Genomic DNA, 20195 nt, shown 5'->3' on the forward strand with positions numbered 1-20195 from the left:
CATTTTGCATTCAGCACACAGCATTTAGCATTGTTGTACACAGATGGAAACGCACACACGCATTAGCACAGTTGTGCCATTTGACTCTGTTTCTCAGATACACACATGCACACACACATACACACACACGGCAGAGCAAATACGCTGGAGTGTAATGCAGAGCGACGCTCAGTGCGCCCCCAGCATCATGCAGTGAAGCGCGAGGGCACCCAGACAGCTCACTCAGTGTGGTGTGTAAAGAGATGAGGGGGGGTTGGATAGAAAAAATGAGAACACGAGTTGAATAAAAGAAGAGAAGAAGGTTCAGATGGAATGGGAAGGGAGTGGGTCTGAAAGAACGCTGGCCTCACGTGCTCTTTGTGCTCTGGACTAAAATATGTTTTCTCTGTATGTTGCCACAGACGTATCTTTGGTGTCATCTTTGGCGGAAAAGACCGCGTTGAATCTGCTACGCTTTTTACTCCCAGCGAGAGGCTTGTGCTTTAATTTGATTTGATGTTCGAGACACGTCGGCGCCGGAGTCAACGCTATACGTTTAGTTTATAAATTGATATAGAATTCAGAAAAACGCGTACCATCGGCTTGTGAATTAAAGGAGCAAACGATCGTGTGAATGAGTGAGCCGTGCCCTAAGCAGATGTACAACGCCCTGTTTCCTCATCATTTCGTCCTCGCAGACCTCAGTTTTCACACATTTTTGCTAACATTCAAGCTGGCCCCTCGCTCTATATTTGTCACCTGGCGGTGTTGCAGTGTGATTTATGCAATTCCATTTGAAGATTTTGGGATTAATGTGAAATGCCTACATAACGCTGTGGTCCATTTAACCGTGAATTTCAGAATTTCTGAGTTCTCTGTGGGACATTTAAACTGTAACGCCTCCATAAGTTGAATTGCCAGCCTCAACATGAAAGTCTGTCATAAAATTAGCTGCACACATATTGCTGTCCAAATTCTATCTGTGATCATACGTTGTACGAAAAAAAAGTTTTAGTTTTTTTGGAGATTTTCATGATTGGGTTTGGGCGGATGGAATCTGAGCTAGTTGGTTACCTTTAAATCTTCCCTGTGTGTGTCTCTTAGTGCCTGCTCTGCTCCCAGTTTGACCAGTAATGTTGCCATCTGGGTCCGACTGTGAGGGCTTAACAAAGATCAGCCCAGTTGGCTCGGCCTGTGACCAACCACTTTGATTTCCCACCTGTGTTTTAAGTGCGCCGTCGAAAAGCTTGCTCCGTTAACCACCTTTTCGAGACTTTACACAAAGCTGAATTCTATTGATTAGACTAGGTCACGAGATTTTTATTTTTATTTTTTTTTATTTTAAATATTGTTCACAAGGCAGAAAGATTTCTACAAGCTTCAAATTCACACTTATATTTTGCCGTCTCGTCCTTTTCCTACCATAGTCTTTACTTGAGTAGATGGGGCTTTAATGCCTTGTTCAGCGACATGCTGATGTGAAGATGAGGCAAAGATTGTCATCTATAGAAGTTTGACTGGACTTTGAGCTGGAAAAGGTCTGACCGATTATCAGCCTGTATTTGCTTGTTGGCATGAACAAGATCTTGTATTAAAATACAAACACTACCCATTTATTTTTTACTAATTTTAGGAACATTTTTACTTGCTTATCCCAAAAATTTTGGTTCTCTATACATTTCTTATTAATCCAAGCTCAAGCTTCTAATCAGAGTTATGATTAGATTTAAAGTCCAATGTACCAAATTGGAGCCTAGTCTGTGAAAACCTTGATACACTGTATGACTTGTGTCTTTTGGCAATGTAAAGCGCAAGTTGGAGCGGCAGATGAAGTGCTGAGGGCCAGGGAGGAAAGTTGGGGAAACTCTGCCTGGAAAAGAGGCCCTCGGACAGGAGCACAGCTACAAAGTAAAGGCTGGCAGAATGAAAAAGGAGGAGGAAGTGGAACAAGCTGTGTCGTTAAGATAAAAGCAAATATGAAGGAAGGAAAGAAAACGAAGCTCTGAGCACTTTAGACAAACGCAAGACGTGACCATCAGGGTCAGAGAGACGGCACTAATGCAGAGGAGAGCTAATAATATGGACATTTTATTTTATGGTATGTTTAATGAGAGATAGAGGGGAAATGGGACTTGGAATGAGAAACTGATTGTATGTACGTAGTGGGTACTCATGCAGACAGAAAGAAAAAAGGGAGTCTAATCGTTCTGCAGCCTTCAGGACTTCTGTGAGTTTGCTCCGGAGCTCCCGTCTTCAGTCTTTTAAAAGGAAGGTGGCATCGGCTGCAATAAAATGGACTTTCATACTTGACACTAAATAAAAGAGAGGTGTGTGTGTGTGTGTGCTTGTTGGTGGATGTGTGCACGCAGGAAGGGAGAAAATCAGTATGTGGTAGTGATTTATGTCTTTCCATCCATATCAGTGCATTCTGCCTTCCTTGTGCACTTTCAGAAATTCATAGTCGCATGCACATGCACACAACCCCCCCCCCCCCCTCCTCTCAGTCTTTTTCTGCTTTGCTCTCTGCAGGCTCCCTCGGTCCCAGGCATTTCAATTTGTTTGCGGTAATCGATCTGCGCCCGGCGCGTTCGTATGTATGAAAATGAGATAAAGCTCCGGCGCGCTGGAATTAACTCCTCTGCCCCCTATTATCCATGGAGCTTCACCGAACGCAGGGCTCCATGAGGCAGTGTCCCATTGCCCCAAACCCCCCCCCCCCCTCCACACACACATACATCGACTGGAACTCTGATGCAGGCTCACATCATCCCTCCCTGCCCTCCATTACTACTGAGGGATGCTGATTATTCAGCCCCAGCACACACGCGGCTTCATCACAATCTCTGCCACCACTGCAATCACAGTCACTTAGCGTCACTGCTTCACATACCTACCAACTCTCAACAAAAGCATGCCCGTGCCAGTATGCATACATGAGCATGTAAAGGGTGTGTGTGTGTATGTCTCGCTGTAGATGTGCCAGGCCATTAAAACACATGCACACTCTTCCCTACAGCGACTGTAGAGTGGGTCTATTGTCAAGCAAATGTTTACAGTACATTTACTTCTTTTCATATTAAGACGGTAATGTTCTCACCATGGTAGCTCCTTGCATTTCCATACGTATTCGCACACATCTCGTCGAGGTTATGAGTAAACATGGTCCAGGCAGGATGTTGGATGAGGGCAGTTCAGAATGTAGGTGCCTACATGCAGGTACAGAGACCACAGTCATACCACAGTGTGGTGGTTATGTTCTGCACTCTGGTGATCAGAAAATCTGCTTCCTCTGCTTTTGCAGTCGGTGTGCTTTTCTCTGCTGAAAGGTTAGAACTAAACGCCGTCCCCGCCACCGCCTCGTCCCTCGCTCTCCTCCTAACCCACACTGTTACCCTCCGCTGGTTTCTTTTCACCCCTGCCGCACTCGGCCCGGCGACTACATCCGAGGAGAAGCGTATTTGCACGGTGTCACCATGGCGATAACAGCATTATGTTTTTCAAAGTGGCGAGAGACGCACTTAAACCCAAGTGTGTCCCCTCATTTCGTATTGGATTAATTTACAATTTCACATGCTATTAATTGCGTCAACACTTTAAAAATGGAATTTCATGAATTGGAATCTAATTAGAGGCTAATTTACTTAGCATTCGGGCTGCTTTTTCTTTTTTTTCTTCTGTTAACCACATTCATAAACACACAGTGAATTAATATTGCATGTAGCTTGCGAATTTAAACCCAGCAGATTTATGACTGCAGAGTATAATTGTTTATCCAACATCCACCGTATGCTCTCCCTGCATGCTTGTCAAGAACCGGAGGAGAATGACGGATGTAGAAGAAACAAGGGGGATGCTCAAACTCAAACGAAGCTTTCCCCTCTGTGCGTTTATGTAGCACGATCACTCGCGCGCTGCTGACAGCAGAGCATAGTCGGTGCCTCTCACCCCTCCCCCACGGTCTCTTCCCCCACCCGACAGTGAGCTGCTACTTGTCAAATATCAGGCAGATTAATGAGATCCAGTGCAGCTGATATGAGCGACAGTTCGGCCTGTGCTTTAACGACAGGGTGTTTGGATTTACACTATATATTGTTATAATGTAGAGAGGCTGTACGCCTTCACTCAGGGCTTCTATTGTTTGACCATAGGCCATTGTCATTGAAAGAAGAGACACAAGCTTACCAGTGTATGTTGTCTGACCTTCAATGCCTCATAGTTGTCGTTATAAAAAAACGCATGCATGAGAAACTGTTTGAGTCGTGCCTGTGATGCTTCTGGTTTCCATACACACGAGCAACCGTGTGATTCTAACAGTCGGGGGACCATTTTACTCTCTTGTGTGTGAGCCTTTAAAAAAGAAAAAAAGTTCAATATACTTTGAAACATGTCAGTCACAAGACCAGAAGACGTGTATCCTCAGGCATTTGTTGCCCTCAGGCACTGACCTCGAATGGAGGTGTACTGTGATCCTGTTAAAGCCTTCTGCTCAGAATGTGAGTTTGTTGCAGTTTGGGTTAAATAGCGAGAGGGGCCTCTGTGGGCAGCTCCGTCCTATTCCTAGCGGGCCGAAGGAAACGAGGCTGAGATGAGCGACCTCGACTTGAAAGAGAATTCAAAACAAGAACCTGGCACGGACAGCGGGTGAGGAGGGGGGGGGGCTAATTAGGAGGGTGGAAGAGGCGGCGTGTGGGAAGGGGTCGCAAAAGGCACATGGGGTCACAAGAGGCACACGGAGGTGCATTAGGCAACTGTCAGTCTCCATAGCAACGGCCCATTATGGAATGGGTGAGTGGTGAGAAATTTTGCCTGTTTGGTGTACGTGTGAAGCAGGGAGTTTCTGTTGTTCTCTTCTAATGCTGACAGATGGGACCATCTATAAGCACACCCATTTGATCAGCTGAGTGCATAAACAGGCCAATGCACATGCATTAAACTTCAGTGACTGAGGGATCCTCTTATTTGCCATGTGTATTTAGTTTCAATGTCAATTTACTAGTTTTTGTCTTCATTATTAACTTGATTGACTTAATAATTAGCACTTATAACATTTGTTGTTGTTTTTTTACTCAGTGATGCTTCTCAGTGACCAGTTGTTAATAAGAATATAGTTCCACTTCTGAGGATTTCAGATGAAAACTACAGAGCAGGTAAAACGGGAAACCTACTTGGACAAAAGGGAAACCGTTTCTTCCACTTTGAGACAAACACGGAGCCCGAATCTGCTTTATAAACAATTTGAGGAAGGAAATGAGAGGTGTGACACAGAGAAGGTCACCGGCTCAGTCTAAACTTTTCATGCACTCGGTAAGCCTGTGCATTTGTGCTTTTGCCTTCTCATTGTTTTCATGTTCCTTCCATGGCAATCTGAGTGGAACCTTTCATGAACGGGCTCCTTTTCTTTCGCTTGTTCTTAAAAGCTAAATAAACAGTAAATATTCCATCACCTAGCTGTACAACTGTTTATAGCCTCTTTAAAAGTCTTTGTTTTACTTTCACTACTTCTTGGCTGTTATTGGATTAAGAAATGCCCCATTGTGTGGGGCATATAAGCCTGTGTGTTGCGTCCCCCTCTTCTAGAAACATGGCTGCATAATAAAGTGAGCCTGCAGACAATAGACAGAAGAGATGTGGGGACCTGCACTGCCTAGCACCAGGCTCAGAGAGCCAAACAGTTCCTTACAATGGCACATAACCCCATCATCTCCTTGCTAATTCTGGATTGTTCTTGGAATTCCAGTTCTGTCATTTACTCATTATTTTCCATTTAGTGTTTCAAAAGAAGGCTGTAATTAAAACTTTGGTGCAAGGTTGCTGAGAAAGCCCCAGCAAGAGAGTTTAATAGAGTTTACAGAGCAGGTGAGACGGGTGTTTATTTAACTGGGTCTCATTTCCACGTTTAGTTAGATGTGCAAAGGCTGTCAGTGGCACATAAGTTACACAGTCACTGTTTTTACACGTTGTGCGTCAGTGAAGATGGAGCAGTGATTAGTCTCTCAGTAAAGGTAACCAGCGTGTAAGGTTTATGAACAGATGGCTCACAGGCAACAAAGCAGGAATTCTGTTGTTCTGTTATTTCTTTACTGAGAGCGGTGAGGTCAGTGGTCAGAAAGCCTTCACATCTGTTAATGACAAAGTAAAAGTCTCCGCTCAGACAAACTGAGCTCAAGCATTCATTTACATGTTTGTAGGTTTCTGTGAATGAACTTCTTTGGTGATACAATAGGTTCTGAGGTTGTCATGTTGGGGGGGGGGGGGGGTGTTAGAAGACTCAAAGTCTCCTAAAACTGCCATCCAGTTGATGTGAAATTCAGTATCATGCAATTTAAGTGTGCAGATTTCATCCCCTCTTACTGGCATTGGCTTGTGCAGAAGATTTTTCACTTCAATACTGTCATCCAAAAGATTTTCCCCTCTTTTTTTCGCCATATTTTATTTATTTTTTTGTAACTCCCTCCTCTTCTGAAGCACTCACCTTCGTGGATGAAAGACATGTCTCTCATTAAATGTGTTTATGTTTTTGTGGAGCAGTGTCTCTCACTCGTTCTATTTTCCTCTCTTCTTACACATCACGACTTTCATTTTTTGCCGTCTCATTCCCGTGTGTATGTGCACACACATGCTCACACTCTGTCCCTCTCTGGAGACGGTTAATTCTCACTCTCAGCCCTGATATTCCTGTTAAATACAGATGACTCCAAAGATGGCTGCACGTTAATCAGCTGGAAAGGGTTAGGGCTGCGATTTTCTTGAAAAGTAAGACTGTTTTGTGAATATGTTTATGACAGTTTGGCTCTAAATAACTATGTGGGGAATTCATGAAGGGCAGCACTGCGCATATAGAGGAAATCAGATATGGTAATCCTTATATATACATTGTCATCTGCTAACCTTACCAAACTGGCAGTAGCATCTATATTGGTCTTTTTGATCAAATTGTCTCAACACTTAAAACATCTGAGGAGCCTGGGCAGCCACTTTTGTGCATTTGTGTCTGTGTGGATTGCATTAATTTGAAAAGTCTGGCAGGCAACAGAAGCCCTAAAACTAAAACCAGTTTTCCCAGAACATAGATCAGCATACAGTGCTGTAAACTGCATCTCGGTGGCTCCTCGTTGGAAAATACTACTTTGAATCCAGGCCCAGGAACCCAAACTAGAATAAAATTTGTGAGTCGGAGAGGTTACTGGGTTTCTTGAAAATGACTGTTACAACAGTCTGTGGAAGTACGCAGCAGCCAAGAGGAAAGAAAAGAGATGTTCTGGGAAATTGGGCTCCTGTTAGAAACATCGGGTTGAGCTTGGAAGAGAGATGAAAGAAAAGGAAAAGAAAGGATAAAGACAGATTGGATGGAGGGGGGGGGATTTGGAGTGCAAACAATGAAATGGCAAGGAGACAGAAATAAGACGGGGGAGTAAAGAGAGACAGAAAGATAGGAGATAAATGATAAGGTTGTAAGAAGCAGAACAATGTAGTAGGCAGAGACGAAAAAAGCTGAAGCTGTGGGGCTGCAGAGCAACCGGCTGATGGAAAGACGGGGGTAAACGGGGAGGACAGGGGGCAAGACGGCGTGTATTCACCTTCCTGCTGTCTTATTGGCAGAGACGGCGTCAGGCGGGCTGAGCTGAATTTAATCAGAGATGTGCGTCACCAGCTGCGGTTCCAAGCTAACAGCCAGCCAGATACTGCTGGAGCAGTCCAAGCTCCCTTTCTCTTTTCTCTCTCTTTGACTAAGATTTCATCAGTGGAATTGAATTCAAACAGCGGTAAAGGTGTCTCTTTGCTTGTGCGCGTATGGCACATTTTTATGTTTTCTCCAAACATGTGAACTTTGTGCCCCTGAGGAAGTTTGTGCGTGTGTGAAGGACTTCCAATAAAAGAAAGAAAAGAGTCCAAATAAAGTAGTCTTCTCTGTGTAGAACGATAATGTTTCTGCAAATGTGAGTTTCCTACTTTCTGCTCCCTTCGTTGCTGGGTCTGTGCTTTATATCCATGCTCATAGTGAGGCTCATGTCGGGCACAGAAAACACCTCCATACTCGTAATTCATTTTGACCTGCGGTGTGGTAGCGTTGTCACTGTGCGGTTCATTGCTAGCATTATAAGACGCAGTAGTTCAGGCTTGCATCGCAACGCGTTCGAGTGACTGAAGCCTTAGTTCTTTGACCCCCACCCACCCCTTCTCTTCCTCTTCTTGCACAAAACAGCTTTTCCCCATCCCCATCCCACTCCCTTGAGTGGAAGCTGTCACATCTGCTGCGTAGAACAGCCAAATCTATCTTGAGACTGTGGAAAACGACATCATGAACTATTCGTCCTGCATTTACACATGCCACAAAAAGCAACTCAAAGCAGCTGTTGGGTCGTTAGCTGTAAATGAAAGCAGAGAGGAACTCTGAGGTAGAGCGCTGCTGACACTCACTCATCTGTGCAGTCGGCCACAGAATCGTGCCAATATACTCCTCGGCTCTCTTAATAAAATCGCAAAGTGTGTAAGTCAGACCTTTTTCTTTTTTTTTTTTCTTTTTTTTCTCTTCTTCTTCTGCCAGTTTGTGCGATTGGCAGATATTCAAATCCTGCAGATACAAACACCTTTCAGATAACTGACTGGTTGGTCAGTGCAACCACAGGGTCAGACTAGTGCCAAATCCTTTGAGCTCTTTTAGACCAAACCAACATAAGAAACCAGCGGCTTTCTGGCCACAGAAGAGCTTTAATGAGGAAGACAGCAGGTGGCTCGGTATGTTTGTGTGTGTGTGTGTGTGTGTGTGTGTGTGTGTGTGTGTGTGTGTGTGTGTGTGTGTGTGTGTGTGTGTGTGTGTGTGTGCGCGCAGTCAGCACAGGGAAAAAAAATGACCTTTTCACAGTGTAGTGTGCCTGGGCCGGTAACATATGTTCAACAACAGGCTGCACGAAGCAGTTGATTTGAAGTGATAATCCACACGCACAGTACTTCGAAAAATGGATGCCCTCAAATTGCCAAGCAACCACAGAGTAACATACATGAAATGCAATACACAAAATGATATTTACTCGACAAGCATGTGTTTCCAATTAGAATCGCTTGCTCATTCTTTAAGACATTTTCATTTGTCGTGCTGATGTTCCATCAAGAATCTAACTGTATAAGGTGTCAGTTGTGTGTGCTGCTATCACATGTGATGAGCATACTGTATGACAAAGCAACTGACAAAACTGGACTGCTGTGCACAGAAACTGCTCTGTTTTTTGAGGCGGCGAGAGAAAATGTGTCTGATATTTTATTTCAGGCTTTGTTCAGCATCAGTACTGCCCAGCCATGTATAACCTCTGTAATGTAAGGATGTTGCAGTGAGTTTTCCCAGACATTAACACATTGCTGCCTGCATGTGTTTCTCTGTGTGTGAATGCTTGTGTGCCCGTGTATTATATCTGTCCAGTGCCAGAGCCTGCTCCCACTAAGCCCAGTCCTGGTCCATCTCACCACCTCCACCCCACCAGCCCCACGCCGCCCCTCTCCTCCTCCTCCTTCTCCTCCTTCTCTTCTTCTTCTTCTTCTGGCAATGGCAAGCGCCCCCCCTGCGGTAGCCAGCTCCCATCTCAGACCCCCGCTCAGCAGCAGTGCCAGTTGTCCTCTGCCAGTGCTCGCTACCCGCCCAGAGAGGTGCCCCCACGCTTCCGTCAGCAGGAGCACAAGCAGCTACTGAAGAGAGGCCAGCCACTGCCCGCAGGAGCCCTCGGCGCTCTCACTCCCTCCTCCTCCTCCTCACCCTCCTCCTCTTCACCCTCATCTTCTTACTCTTCTTCTTCTGCGAGTACCAGCAGCACTACCCTTAACTCTGCCACGTCCGCTGCGGGCAAACGCCACTCAGGTTTGTGTCAGTATTGTCAGTTTGTGTACGCGGCCTGTGTGGAGCACATTTTTGTTTTCCATGTGGTGGTTGTCCCTTTAGTCGATGTCGGCTGTATTGACAGTAACTTCATGTTTGTACACTTACAGTATACAGACTTTCCATCCTTTCCATCTTTTGTTTTCATCTTGAACTTTCTATTCAACTCCTCTGATGCAAAGCAGCACGTGTTGACCACAGTGATGACGCGTTAAAGAAGAAGTGATAACGTTGATAGTTTAACACCACATCTGCGTTTCCTTGTAAATAAAGGGGGTTTCAGTTGTTACAGCCTCTGCACGCGCTTGCCCTTGATTCACACTCGGACCTCTTTAGCCAGCGGTAACTTTGAATGAGTCCCTTGTTGTCCCCTACAATCTGTAACACTGCGCTGGCCTCAGGGAGCTGTTTGCGGAATGGTTTGTTTGTGTTTGCGTTGGCAGTTATTTCCATCAGAATTACAGCTACATTTCTCCGTCCTCGGATGCTCCCATTTTTCTTCAAAGAGAAACGCGCCTAAGCACTTGTAATTAGAATTTTCAGCTTTAATTTCCTTTTTTCTTTTTTTCTTTTTTTCCTGGCCACGCTGAGCATATCTTGCTGTTTTCTTTCATTTTATTGATTCATTTATTTATTGGCGGTCTGCAAAGCACTCGCACTGATCTGCATAATGTGCACACACACAGAAGAAGTGGCAGTGAATCCCGTCCTCCCACCACAACGCACTAACTTTGATATACATGCGAAGACACCTCTATCATGCGCCACACAGTGTTTTCATGGTTGAGGCTTTGAGTGTGAGCATCTGCTTGCATCTTTGTTGGGTTTCTCCTCTCTGCCCCCCCCCTCCTCCTCCTATCTTTTGATCAATACTGTTTTGCCACTCCGTGCTGCATTTGATTACTGTCTGAACATTTGCTGTGAGAACACCGGGCTCTTGGTAAACAGATCTGCGGCAGCTGTGGTGCAGAGTTGGCCAGCCAGAAAAGCGTTGCAGAGGCAACTGGTCTTTGTACGCTCTATTACTGTTGTTCTTGCGCTCGTGCCTATGCCGCCAGTCACTGCATGAACCAAAAGCTTAAACTTGTGTAACCACAGTGAGTTTCTGTTGTTGTTTTTTTTGGGGATGTTTTCCATGTCCTTCTCTCAAGCTGGTTTAATTCTTTAAGCATTTCTTTGCAACTGAGGTTAGCTTAATTGATCCAGAGACTTGTAGTTTCTAATAATAAAGATATTATATGTGTTCTCGGCTGTTCTAAGTGCATGGTTTTCTCAGCTGTGGGCCGGGATCTAAATTTGGCTGCCGGCTTAATTCGCAGCAGAGGAGCATGTTGTCCAAGCCTTTAGTTTTCAGGCTTCAGACGAGTTAAGATGCCCCGGTTGAGTGTTTTAACCTGTAATGTCTCGATCCAGCAGTTGTTTTCCTTGTTGGCCTTTACCTCTCACTCTGGTTTTCCCAGGGGTCTCTCGGTCCAACACTGCCTTTGGCAGATTAGCCATTGGCAGGGTTTCCTCCTCCTTTACACTCTTGTTTTTGTCCAGAGGGCTTCCAGTCCGCAGCCTGTTCTTTCTTGTCTGATCAGCTAATAGCCTCAAGCCAGCTGCCCCGTTGTTGCAGTGATTCTGGCATACATAAATCAGAGAGAAAATGCCGTAGTTAAACGTCGCGCTCATGTTGGGCCCAAATCTCCTGCTCAGTTTATTCTTAACATTACAATTGTTGTATTGGAATATTATTAAGTTTCCTCTCTTGTCTCTGCTCTGTGTAGATTGATTTTGTTTTTTGACCTCTGATGAGGTTACTGAGGCTCCAAAGGGATGTGGCGATGTGACAGTTCATTGGTGTTCGTGTGCTCATGCAAACAAAAACACATGTATAAAGATGTAGTGGCTGACTGGTCTGACCCAGTTGTGTCCTCTGAAAGAGCGGTTTCCCCTCCGGGCCAGCCAGCTGAAAGTTTAAAAGGAAAAGAACACAATGATGTGCACACAAAGCGCAGGGATAACAGCAGCATCGTGCTAAAGCGGTTTAAGACATGTCTTTTTGCCTTATTTTAGGTAAATGTGTGGAAATTTGGCTGTGGAAAATGATCTTGCTTTTATTTGAAGGCTGAATTTGAAACATTCCACCATGCTTTCAAACACCAGCCCGTCGCTAAAGACTGAAAGACTGAAAGGCAACCTCCTCCAAATTGAAGGGCATTTACACACTGCTCTGTCACATAACCTCTGCCCTATTAACAGCATTATTTGTCCCACCAGACAGAGACCCCCTGTCCCCTTTTCATCCGTCTGTTGCACCCACAGTTCCCGTCTCTCCAGCTGACTGGGGACCATTAAGTGGTCTGAAGCAGCCAGCAGCCGTCCAGACAGACTCCCCACCAGCAGGTGCTGAAATGGGGGTCTTTTAAGACTGTGGGAAGCGCAACACAACAGCTGTTTGCTAGTCATCCAGACAGCACATGTAGCCAGAAGGGACTCTGTTGGGTGCAGTTAAAACACTTGGCCCTTTCATTTGGCCCCTTTTGATTTGAAAGTAAATTGTTTGGGATCTTTAAGTTAAAGATGCAACGTGCTTGCTTGTGTTGGAATAAACTAAAGTGTTTTGAAATTTGGAGTTCTTCTTAAATTCTTTTTTAAAAAGCTTTGAAATGTATAACATGATCATTATTGTATAAAAATGCAGGCCTACCTCTTCAAATGTTGGACTGCTAGGATGTAAAAATAACTACTTCTTACATCAACAGCCCGTGGCTGTTTGTATGTTTTAAAATCATCAAATCATCTAAAGACTACTTGGCTCTAATGAAGCTGGGGAGGTATAGATTGGCCCTTGTGCTCAAGCTGCGACACACTCGTACCCACACAACTGAGAGAACTCCCCAGTGGCTTCATTAATGCAGCCTCTGTCAGGGAAACCAGGGTAGTCACGATGGTCTCCCTCTCCTATTTTCTCTCCTCCCTCAGCAGACATGAAACAGACATGAATGATGAGCTTTTCCACCCCCCGTGGGACCATTCCTTCAGTCGCTCCTTTTCCTCTCTGCTTCCGGGAAAAACAAGTGCACGCCGTCCTTGATGTGAGTGGGCGTAAAGCGCTCCTCAAAGAGAAATGGAGAGGGCCTATTTGGGCACAAAAGATTAATAAACATCCCCTCTTGATTTGGTTCTGGTTTTATGTCGTCCCACAATTTGCACTGCGCAGCCGAGCTCGGTCTGTGGCTCGCTGTCTAAATGTGGAAATCTGCTTGTTGCCACGCTGAGTGTCTGCTCTTTTATTCCCTCTCTCGTCTTTTCCCTCGACCCTGCATATACCAGCCCCTCCCCCAGACTCTCCTCCATCTTTCTCCCCGCCACCCTCACCCTCTCCCGTTCTGTCACCCAGCCTTTCATTTCCTCCAGAGGGGAGGGGAGGAATTTAATTCTTGGCAGAATGCCATGTCTATGATGGCAGCAAGTCCTCCATAAGAAGTTTGTCTTTTGCCCATTTCTCCTTCAACTCTGAAATGCTTCACCCCAGCTTCACTGCATAGATGCGGCTACTTTGTTCCCGTTATTACAAGCACCGATGGTTCACTCATTACTCGGAACATTTTTGTTATTGTTCGGCTGTAGTCCGCTGGCTTTGCAGTTCTGCGCCGGTCTATGCCGTGAGCAAGCTTGCGTTGACTTGCACGTACATGCACACAAAAGGCAGTCCTGCTCTCTGTTGGAAGCATGAGGAGCCATAGAGAGCCCCTTTGTTTTTTATTTTCGACCCCTTTCATTCAGAAGGCATAATCAGAGACTGCCCTACTAATTGCAACCTGAGTGAACGCAGAAGCGCTTTACTCACACATGATTGCAAATGGTGGATGAAAATAATTGTCCCCTTGTCTTTGTTTTTCATGTTCAGCTTCCTTTAATGCCCCTCCCTCAAATCAGTGACTTGCCAAAAATTAGCGAGACCGTTTTTTTTTTTTTTTTTTTTTTTTTTTTTTCCGAATTCCTGCGAAGGCGGTCGAACGAAGTACTATCCTGACACGTATAGTTTAATTTGAAAGAGGCTGTTTTGTGTCTTTTCAGAGCATTGAAAACTCTGGTGCAACACAAACCAACAGCCCTGTGATAAATGCTCGTTTTGCAGAGCTCTTAGTGTTCCAGTTTTTGTCCTGGCAGATGCCCATATTTGCTATTTCCAGAGCACACACTTAAAAAGAAAATCCTGTTGTGCATTTCACAGCCTCGAACACCCTGGTCTCCCGGTGGCTGCAGTGCATTGCCCTTGTTGCTCTGTGTTAGAACGCTGCAGATGCACGAAGACGACGTGTGCTCTTGCCTATAATTGCATGGACCTGGAAAAGTGCTCTGAGAATGAAGTTGTTGCACCTCTCCTCTGGTATTTTTCCATTCTCTCTTTCCCAGACTGAATCTACCGCTGGCAACACCGTGTTCTTATGCTTCTATTTTCCTTTTTTATTATTATTATGGGGCTTTACATTGTATCTGATACGGGGGATTAGAAGAGTGATGGCTTGTCATCTTTCCTTTTTTTTTCTTCAGAAAACAAACTGTGCAAATGAGTAAGGAAGATGTGTGTATGGTGGTTGCAGCGTCCAACTCTGATAAAATGGCTCTCTGCTCAGAAAACTATCATTGATGGAACCACATAAGAGTAACAGCAGCTGCCTTGAATGATAGTCGTGTTTTCTCTCTCTCGATCTTTAGAAAACAAACACGTACAAGCCGCTGAGAGTTTGCAGTGGAAAATTAAAACAAAACATGCTGTTTTGGGCGTTGTTTATTTTTCTTCTTTACTATTTATTTGGGTAGCAAGCGGCATGCACCAGTGAGTTTAAATGAAATGGTGCCAAATCCGCCTTTTGTAAATCACCCTTTACTCACCCAGCTTTCAGCAATGCAAGCTGCGATATTCGACACCTTAACACTTTTGATTTTAATCTATTTTTATAAGTTGGTTCAATTTCAAGGCATGGTATTCTTTCAATGGCAACAACCATATCTCATATAGAAAAACCTAGAAGAGGAATTGATTGAGGGACATCAAAAATATCTTGCCAACCTTCACCAAACATTTACTTCTTTCTGCATGAATAAAGAAAGATATCATCATTCAGTATATGATGATAAACAATGCTGGAGGTTGTTCAAGGTTAATTGAATATGTTTAAGAATGATTTCCTCTTTAAGTTTGGTCTGTTTCCACCAGACTTCTTTTTTTTTTTTCCCTGCTTGTCATGGATTAAGGCTTTGTCCTGCAGGTAACTGCAGAATGTTGCTCCTGCAGTCTTTATTACATTTGTCGTGCAAACTGAGATTTGGACCCACTCCTTTGACTAAACTGTCAGAGGACGCAAAGCCTGTGAAAAGTTTAATTAAAGGCTTTTTAATTAAAGGCTCTCATCAGACTTGTCTTCATATTTTAACAGCTTCTAAGGGTACTAAAATAGAAAAGCAAAGTTACTGCAGATGTAGGAGATCTCTTTTGTTGTGATGTTTCCATATATTTTCTGTTTTTCGCCTGATTGCAAACTTACTGCAGACTAGTGTGCATGCGTGTGTGCCATCAGTCTGATGACCCCATGCGATAATGATGCCTGGGGAGCGGAGATAAGTGTGTTGAGGAGCAATTTTTATTCACAGCTATTCTGTGGCATGTTACGCAGTATCTTGTGGCAGCATTTATGTTTGTGCCCACACACCTCAAACAAATGGACTTTTCTCTCATCTGAGTGGATTACTTTGACCTCAGGGTCTCCATCTAAGGGTTTGAAATTTCTAGCTGTAATGTGTGTAATGTCCATCCATCCATCCATTATCTTCCGCTGGTCCGGGGATCGGGTCGCGGGGGCAGCAGCTTGAGCAAAGAGACCCAGACGTCCCTGTCCCCGGCCACTTCCTCCAGCTCTTCTGGGGGGACCCCGAGGCGTTCCCAGGCCAGCCGAGAGACATAGTCTCTCCAACGTGTCCTGGGTCTTCCCCGGGGCCTCCTCCCAGTGGGACGGGCCCGGAACACCTCACCGGGGAGGCGTCCAGGAGGCATTCTCACCAGATGCCCGAGCCACCTCATCTGACTCCTCTCGATGCGGAGGAGCAGCGGTTCTACTCCGAGCCCCTCCCGGATGACCGAGCTTCTCACCCTATCTCTAAGGGAGAGCCCAGCCACCCTGCGGAGGAAACTCATTTCGGCCGCTTGTATTCGCGATCTCGTTCTTTCGGTCACTACCCACAGCTCGTGACCATAGGTGAGGGTAGGAACATAGATTGACCGGTAAATCGAGAGCTTCGCCTTCTGGCTCAGCTCCTTCTTCACCACGACGGGCCGATGCAGAGCCCGCATCACTGCAGACGCCGCACCGATCCGTCTGTCAATCTCCTGTTCCATTCGTCCCTCACTCGTGAACAAGACCCCGAGATACTTGAACTCCTCCACTTGGGGAAGGATCTCATTCCCGACCCGGAGAGAGCATTCCACCCTTTTCCGGCCGAAGACCATGGTCTCAGATTTGGAGGTGCTGATGGTCATCCCAGCCGCTTCACACTCGGCTGCGAACCGCTCCAGTGAGAGCTGAAGGTCACGGCCTGACGACGCCAACAGAACCAAATCGTCCGCAAAAAGCAGAGACCCGACTCTGAGGTCGCCAAACCGGACCCCCTCAACGCCCTGGCTGCGCCTAGAAATTCTGTCCATAAAAATTATGAACAGAATCGGTGACAAAGGGCAGCCCTGACGGAGTCCAACCCTCACAGGAAACATGTCCGACTTACTGCCGGCAATGCGGACCAAACTCTGACACCGGTCATACAGGGACCGAACAGCCCATATCAAGGAGTCCGGCACTCCATACTCCCGGAGCACCCCCCACAAGAGTCCCCGAGGGACACGGTCGAACGCCTTCTCCAAGTCCACAAAACACATGTAGACCGGTTGGGCGAACTCCCATGCACCCTCCAGGATCCTGCGGAGGGTATAGAGCTGGTCCACTGTTCCACGGCCAGGACGAAAACCACACTGCACCTCCTGGATCCGAGATTCGACTATCCGGCGGATCCTCCTCTCCAGTACCCCCGAAAAGACCTTACCAGGGAGGCTGAGGAGTGTGATCCCCCTATAGTTGGAACACACCCTCCGGTCCCCCTTTTTAAAGAGGGGGACCACCACCCCGATCTGCCAGTCCAGAGGCACTGCCCCCGATGTCCACGCGATGCTGCAGAGACGTGTCAACCAAGACAGCCCCACAACATCCAGAGCCCTGAGGAACTCAGGACGGACCTCATCCACTCCCGGGGCCTTGCCACCGAGGAGTTTTTTGACCACCTCGGCAACCTCAGCCCCAGAAATGGGAGGTCCCACGTCCGAGCTCCCCAACTCTGCTTCCTCATCGGAAGGCGTGTCGGTAGGATTGAGGAGGCCCTCGAAGTATTCCCCCCACCGACTCACGACGTCCCTAGTTGAAGTCAGCAGAGCCCCGCCCTCACCATACACGGTGTTGACGGTGCACCGCTTCCCCCCCCTGAGCCGCCGGATGGTGGACCAGAATCTCCTCGAGGCCGTCCGGAAATCGTTCTCCATGGCCTCCCCGAACTCCTCCCAAGCCCGAGTTTTTGCCTCAGCAACCGCCGAGGCTGCGTTCCGCTTGGCCTGTCGGTACCCATCAGCTGCTTCCAGAGTCCCACTGGCCAAAAAGGCCCGATAGGACTCCTTCTTCAGCTTGACGGCCTCCCTCACCACTGGGGTCCACCAGCGGGTTCGGGGATTGCCGCCACGACAGGCACCGACCACCTTGCGGCCACAGCTCCGGTCGGCCGCCTCAACAATGGAGGCACGGAACATGGCCCATTCGGGCTCAATGTCCCCCACCTCCCCCGGGACATGGTTGAAGCTCTGCCGGAGGTGGGAGTTGAAACTCCTCCTTACAGGGGATTCCGCCAGCCGTTCCCAGCAGACCCTCACAATACGTTTGGGCCTGCCAGGTCTGACCGGCTTCTTCCCCCACCAGCGGAGCCAACTCACCACCAGGTGGTGATCAGTTGACAGCTCCGCCCCTCTCTTCACCCGAGTGTCCAGGACATACGGCCGCAAGTCCGACGATACGACTACAAAGTCGATCATCGAGCTGCGGCCTAGGGTGTCCTGGTGCCAAGTGCACATATGGACACCCTTATGCCTGAACATGGTGTTCGTTATGGACAATCCGTGACGAGCACAGAAGTCCAACAACAAAACACCACTCTGATTCAGATCGGGGGGGCCGTTCCTCCCAATCACGCCCCTCCAGGTCTCACTGTCATTGCCCACGTGAGCATTGAAGTCCCCCAGCAGGACGAGGGAGTCTCCCGGAGGAGCACTCTCCAGTGCCTCCTCCAGGGACTCCAAAAAGGGTGGGTACTCTGAACTGCCGTTCGGTGCATAAGCACAAACAACAGTCAGGACCCGTCCCCCCACCCTAAGGCGGAGGGAGGCTACCCTCTCGTCTACCGGGGTGAACCCCAATGTACAGGCGCACAGCCGGGGGGCAATAAGTATGCCCACACCTGCTCTACGCCTCTCACCGCGGGCAACTCCAGAGTGGAAGAGAGTCCAACCCCTCTCGAGGAGGCTGGTTCCGGAGCCCAAGCCATGCGTCGAGGTGAGTCCGACTATATCTAGCCGGAACCGCTCAGCCTCGCGCACCAGCTCAGGCTCCTTCCCCAGCAGAGAGGTGACGTTCCACGTCCCAAGAGCCAGCTTCAGTAGCCGAGGATCAGACCGCCAAGGTCCCTGCCTTCGGCTGCCGCCCAGCTCACACTGCACCCGACCCCCATGGCCCCTCCCACGGGTGGTGAGCCCGTAGGAAGGGGGACCCGTGTCGTTTCTTCGGGCTGTGCCCGACCGAGCCCCACGGGCACAGACCCGGCCACCAGGCGCTCGCCGGCGGGCCCCACCCCTGGGCCTGGCTCCAGGGGGAGGCCCCGGTGACCCGCGTCCGGGCAAGGGAACACGGCGTCCAAAAGTATCACTCATCATAAGGGTTCTTGTGAGCTGTTCTTTGTCTGGTCCCTCATCTAGGATCTGTTTGCCATGGGTGACCCTACCAGGGGCTTAAAGCCCCAGACAACATAGCTCCCAGACTCATTGGGGCACGCAAACCCCCCCACCACGGTAAGGTGACAGCTCAAGGGGGAGTGTGTGTAATGTAATGTTTTTAATTGTTTTTTGTTTTTTTTACTTAAATACTGACGGCATATTGTGCATTTGCATTTTAATAGGAATTTGAAGCAAGTTTACAAAAACATCACTGTAATGTTATAGCTTATCTACAGTGGATATGATATAACTTATCATGGTTTCTACTTTTGGAACCAAGTCTTTTGCTGTTTCGGAAATCAACTCGGACAGATACCCAGTGTCCATGTAAACGTTTTATGATACATATTTATCGTCTTGTCTTCCTACATAATAACTGAGAGAAGCTCTCCTTTTATATGCTTTTTTGCCTGTGTGCTGGAGATATTCATAACAGTCATTTTTATTGGTTTTTCAACCAGTTGCCTGAGGCTGGCCCAGTGGTTAGAGCCTTTGCATGCTGGATCAATATTCTCCCTGCACTCTCCTAGTTGCAGATCATTGATTAGCTGCCTCCCAATGATTGATTACCCTTTTTCAGCTTCGACTCAGTCTATTGTTAGTTCCCCAACCTGATTGGAGGCTTTTGTGCCCAATGAACTTGCTTGTGTGCGATACCATGCCGATCAGAGTTGCTGGAAAGGTTCTCTTCTGGTTCTGTCTCACTGGATTTGCAGTCTTGTCATTCTTAGTAGTCCATAATTCGTTGATCAAAATGAGCATTTGGTCCTTAGTTCCAGTGTTGTCTGTACATATGAAGCATCAGTCGATTGTTTAGAAAACACTTACCTATTTCAGAAGGCATGTCCCAACTTTTAGCCAGCGCTATATACGAGTGGTTTACAATGTTATGTATATGCAGGTAGTGAGAAGCCAGCAGAGAGACGCAATTATTGGTTTTAGTGCAGTGCAGTTGGAGGAGGAGTCAGCCCAGCGGAGCATGGGGAGTGATGGATGAGAAGCCGTCCTTGTTTCATTCCAATAAATGAGCGGCGTTCCACTTGGGCTTCCCTTCACAGTCCCAGCCAGCAAAGCCGGGATGGAGACAGATGGGCCTCTCACTGCTGGGTGTTGGAGGAGAGCAGAGGGGAGAGAGGGAGAAATTAAGGGGTGAGGAGAGAGGTGGGAGATGAAGGGGAGAAGAGATATGGGCAGAGTGAGAAACAGGGGTGTGGTATAATAACAGATAAGAGCATCCTGAGAAAGAAGTAAGGACCAAAAAAGGGGTGATGAAACGACTTGGAA

General features: G+C 47.2%; 1 protein-coding gene across 5 annotated transcripts in view; it reads left to right on the forward strand.

The window, feature by feature from the left end:
- tnrc6c2 (trinucleotide repeat containing adaptor 6C2) overlaps nt 1-20195 on the forward strand; it is a 54730-nt gene that overhangs the window by 11865 nt on the left and 22670 nt on the right. For 3 of the 5 annotated variants that reach the window (XM_075462624.1, XM_075462625.1, XM_075462626.1), the window contains exon 4: nt 9395-9826. The exons of 1 other annotated variant lie outside the window; for it this stretch is intronic. In XM_075462624.1, coding sequence (XP_075318739.1) covers nt 9395-9826 — 432 coding nt within the window. Of the gene's footprint in view, nt 1-9394; nt 9827-15545; nt 15612-20195 lie in introns of those variants that run through there. One more of the 5 variants, XM_075462629.1, reaches the window with a different exon arrangement.

This window comes from Odontesthes bonariensis, chromosome 4, assembly GCF_027942865.1.
Source record: "Odontesthes bonariensis isolate fOdoBon6 chromosome 4, fOdoBon6.hap1, whole genome shotgun sequence".
Classification (NCBI taxonomy): Eukaryota; Metazoa; Chordata; class Actinopteri; order Atheriniformes; family Atherinopsidae; genus Odontesthes; species Odontesthes bonariensis.